The sequence below is a fragment of the Populus euphratica genome, unplaced genomic scaffold, assembly GCF_000495115.2.
Source record: "Populus euphratica unplaced genomic scaffold, PopEup_1.0 scaffold82.1, whole genome shotgun sequence".
NCBI lineage: Eukaryota > Viridiplantae > Streptophyta > Magnoliopsida > Malpighiales > Salicaceae > Populus > Populus euphratica.
This window is the reverse complement of record NW_011499961.1, coordinates 425,537-428,729: the sequence shown is the minus strand read 5'-3', so window position 1 is coordinate 428,729 and position 3,193 is coordinate 425,537. Positions and strand designations below refer to the sequence as shown.

Here is a 3,193-nt window from a genome sequence, read left to right as displayed (position 1 = left end):
AAGAAAAATTATTATATCTTCAACTATCTCTTTTTTTTTCATCTCTTTTTTATTATCTATATAGGTGTATTTGATATGTAAAGAGTGTACAATACTTTTTTTTTAAAAAAAAATATAAGGCATGAACTTCTATTTGTAGAGAAAATTAAACTCAATAACACTATTAATGGTAAAACATCACTTTTCCTTCCTGAAAAACATCATTTACATTAACTCAAGATAATTTTAGAAATTTATACAATCAAGTCCATATTTGATATTTTTAGGTTTAGAATTATAATCTTTTATATTAATTACATTTTATTATGTAATTTGTAAAAATTATTTATAATCAAGTCATACTTAATTAATCACTTGAGTTTAATTTCTTACCATTGATTTTTAATTTATATGACCAATTAAGTTTATAATATTTTGACCAATATTATTTAAGAGCATGTAAATTTTTTTTTTCTAAATCATCTAGAAAAATAAATACTCTTTTGATTACTCAAATTTCTTTATATAATTTATGTTAAATTCAATATCTGTCTATTTATTATCCTTAATTAAGACTGGATGTAGTTATGATCAAAACATATTATTTTTTATATAAGATAACTTAATGATTTTAAGTCTAAAAATCATTTATATAATTATTATAAAAATCTTTACATACATATAAGTGATATTTTTATGTAAAATTTTCATGCTGATAAGTTTAATATACATATTATTTAATAAATACCTACATATTAATTTCAAATATTTCTATATCTTAACTTATACAAACAAATACTTCATTTAAAAAGAAAGAAATAAACACCTCTTTTGAACGAGACAGAAGAGGTAGTTAATTAGAAATAATAATAAACACTTCGTTGATGATTTAGCATGTAGTAAAAGAAGATTTCATAAATCTCTTAATTTTAATATAAATGATTTGTTTTAAAATATTAGACCATAAGAATACTGGACTTAGATTCATCGTGTAAAAGTTTGTCCCAATGAAATGACTATAAAATGAAGAAAAATATATATTTTCCTTCCTGAAAAACATCATTTACATTAATTCAAGATAATTTTAGAAAAATATATATCAACAATTTGTAAAAATAAAATAAAATGAAAGGTGACCTCGAAAGATTACAAAATGAAAAGGCGTAGAAATTTCAAGGGGAGAAAACAAAACAAAATAAAATAAAAAACAACGCCCATGAAACCAGGGTAAGAAAGTATGATGTTCCGATGCTTTGACCCGGAAGAAAGAAACATCGGAGGAGGAATTCTACATTCAAACATCAAGATTGGAAGAAAGAACGTGGATTCTTCGGTCATAACATCTTAGATGGTTTAATCAACAGAATTATGTCTGCTTTGAAAGATTCCACGATAACTGGAATGCTATGTCTCCAAGAACAGTTTCTGCTTCCAATTTCAAATTCCCTATTTACAATTAAGTAAAGATTGGAGGCGGCGAAAAACAAACGTTCTTAAGGGTATCTTTTAGATTGGAGGCGGCGAAAAACAAACGTTCTTATGGGTATCTTTTAGGAAGAAGAAGAAGAAGAAGAATTATAGTGCCACAGTTATATGGTCTGTGTGCTGGATTCATTTACTACACCGAGACAAAACCTGTGCTGCATGAGAAATTAAATTAATATGGTGAAGGATGCTTTGTAATTGTAAATAAATTTGAACGATATTTTTTTATTTTTAATATTAGTATATTAAAATTATAAAAAAAACATTTTAAAAATAGATGTTTTTTCAATGAAAAACATGTTAAAAGGCATTTTAATGCCGACAATTTAAATTGAATATCTTTGCTGTTTTAAAATAAAATGTCATATTTCACATTCACTGCAATTCTATTTTGATTGTTGCTAAATAGATATAAATACATCATCACACTAATTCTATCCTTCGCAGTTTTTTCAATAAATTCACTTGTTGCTTCAAATATCCCTGTTTTCATCTGGCAAGCAAAGGGCACAATTGGATAGAAGAAGAAGACGACGAAGAAGACGCATGATTGGATAGAAGAAGAAGAAGACGAAGAAGACATAGACCCACCATTGCCATTCCACATTCAAGATTTTGCCCTCTCCCTCACCCTCCACAAACTAAAAAAAAAATCAAAATATCAAATTGGACAAGTCATTGTTTGCTGAGTCATTCCCAGGCCTCAAAACTCACCCAAACACATACTAAATATATATATATATATATATATCTTGACTTAACCATAGTTAATTAATCTCAAACCCACCTCTATAAAAATCCCAGGAACCCATCTGCCCTTTCAAAACCCATAAACCACAGCGCTCTGTACCATACAATGCTCTCTTCCTGTCTCTCCACTTCTGCTCCTCCACGTGTAACATTCAAGCGACCGTTAGTAACAAACAGCACCACCACCACTCTCCCGCCCCCAAATCTGTCTCTCAAGAAACCTCAAGGCATGGCCTCATCTTTGTACGAGATTCTAAGGATTCCGGTGGGGGCAACAAACCAGGAGATCAAGACTGCTTACCGTAAACTGGCCAGGACTTACCACCCTGACGTGGTTGCCGAGGACCGGAAAGACACGTCTGCTGACGAGTTTATGAAGTTACACGCTGCCTATTCTACTCTATCAGACCCGGAAAAGCGGGCTGTTTATGATAGTAAGCTATTTATAAGGAAACAGCGGCCATTGACCACCGTGGGGTTTTCGGGCTATAGTGGTCGGACATGGGAAACTGATCAGTGTTGGTAGTCCAATGTGACGAATGAAAGATTATAGTAGCAATCGATCAGAAATGCAAAACCCGATCAGTCATGAATATACAACACTAGCCGTGTACAAACATGGCTTTCAACAAGATGAGGGAGATGCTGAGAAAAAAAAATGGCGCCAACCGTTTCTGCATCCTTAATCGCGACTGATGCTATCAACTGTCGTATTAATTAATTTGTAGATATTATATAATATTGTAAGTATACATGAGCAAAAAGTAATACAAACAAAGCTTGTAAGATTGAGTACAGTACTTGAAGGGATTTCTTGTGCAACCGGAGATTATTTAAGTAATTTTCTACAAGAGCTGAAATTGTGTAGGTTGTGTTCTGTAACAGAGTTTTGCTCTGTTTTTCGAGGGAAATAAAAAGGAAAAAAAAACATGGAAAATAGCCCAATGTCATGAATATATATATATATATATATATTCAT

General features: G+C 30.8%; 1 protein-coding gene across 1 annotated transcript; it reads left to right on the top strand.

Moving 5' to 3' along the window:
* Positions 1 to 2,267: 2,267 nt before the first annotated feature.
* Positions 2,268 to 3,151, top strand: LOC105138714 (chaperone protein dnaJ 11, chloroplastic-like). Its single transcript, XM_011044884.1, has one exon. The coding sequence runs from the start codon at positions 2,321 to 2,323 to the stop codon at positions 2,738 to 2,740; it is 420 nt and encodes a 139-aa protein (XP_011043186.1). The 5' UTR covers positions 2,268 to 2,320; the 3' UTR covers positions 2,741 to 3,151.
* Positions 3,152 to 3,193: the final 42 nt, after the last annotated feature.

Coding starts and splice junctions, on each gene's coding strand:
- LOC105138714 (XM_011044884.1), top strand. CDS start 2,321: ATGCTCTCTTCCTGTCTCTCCACTTCTGCTCCTCCACGTGTAACATTC.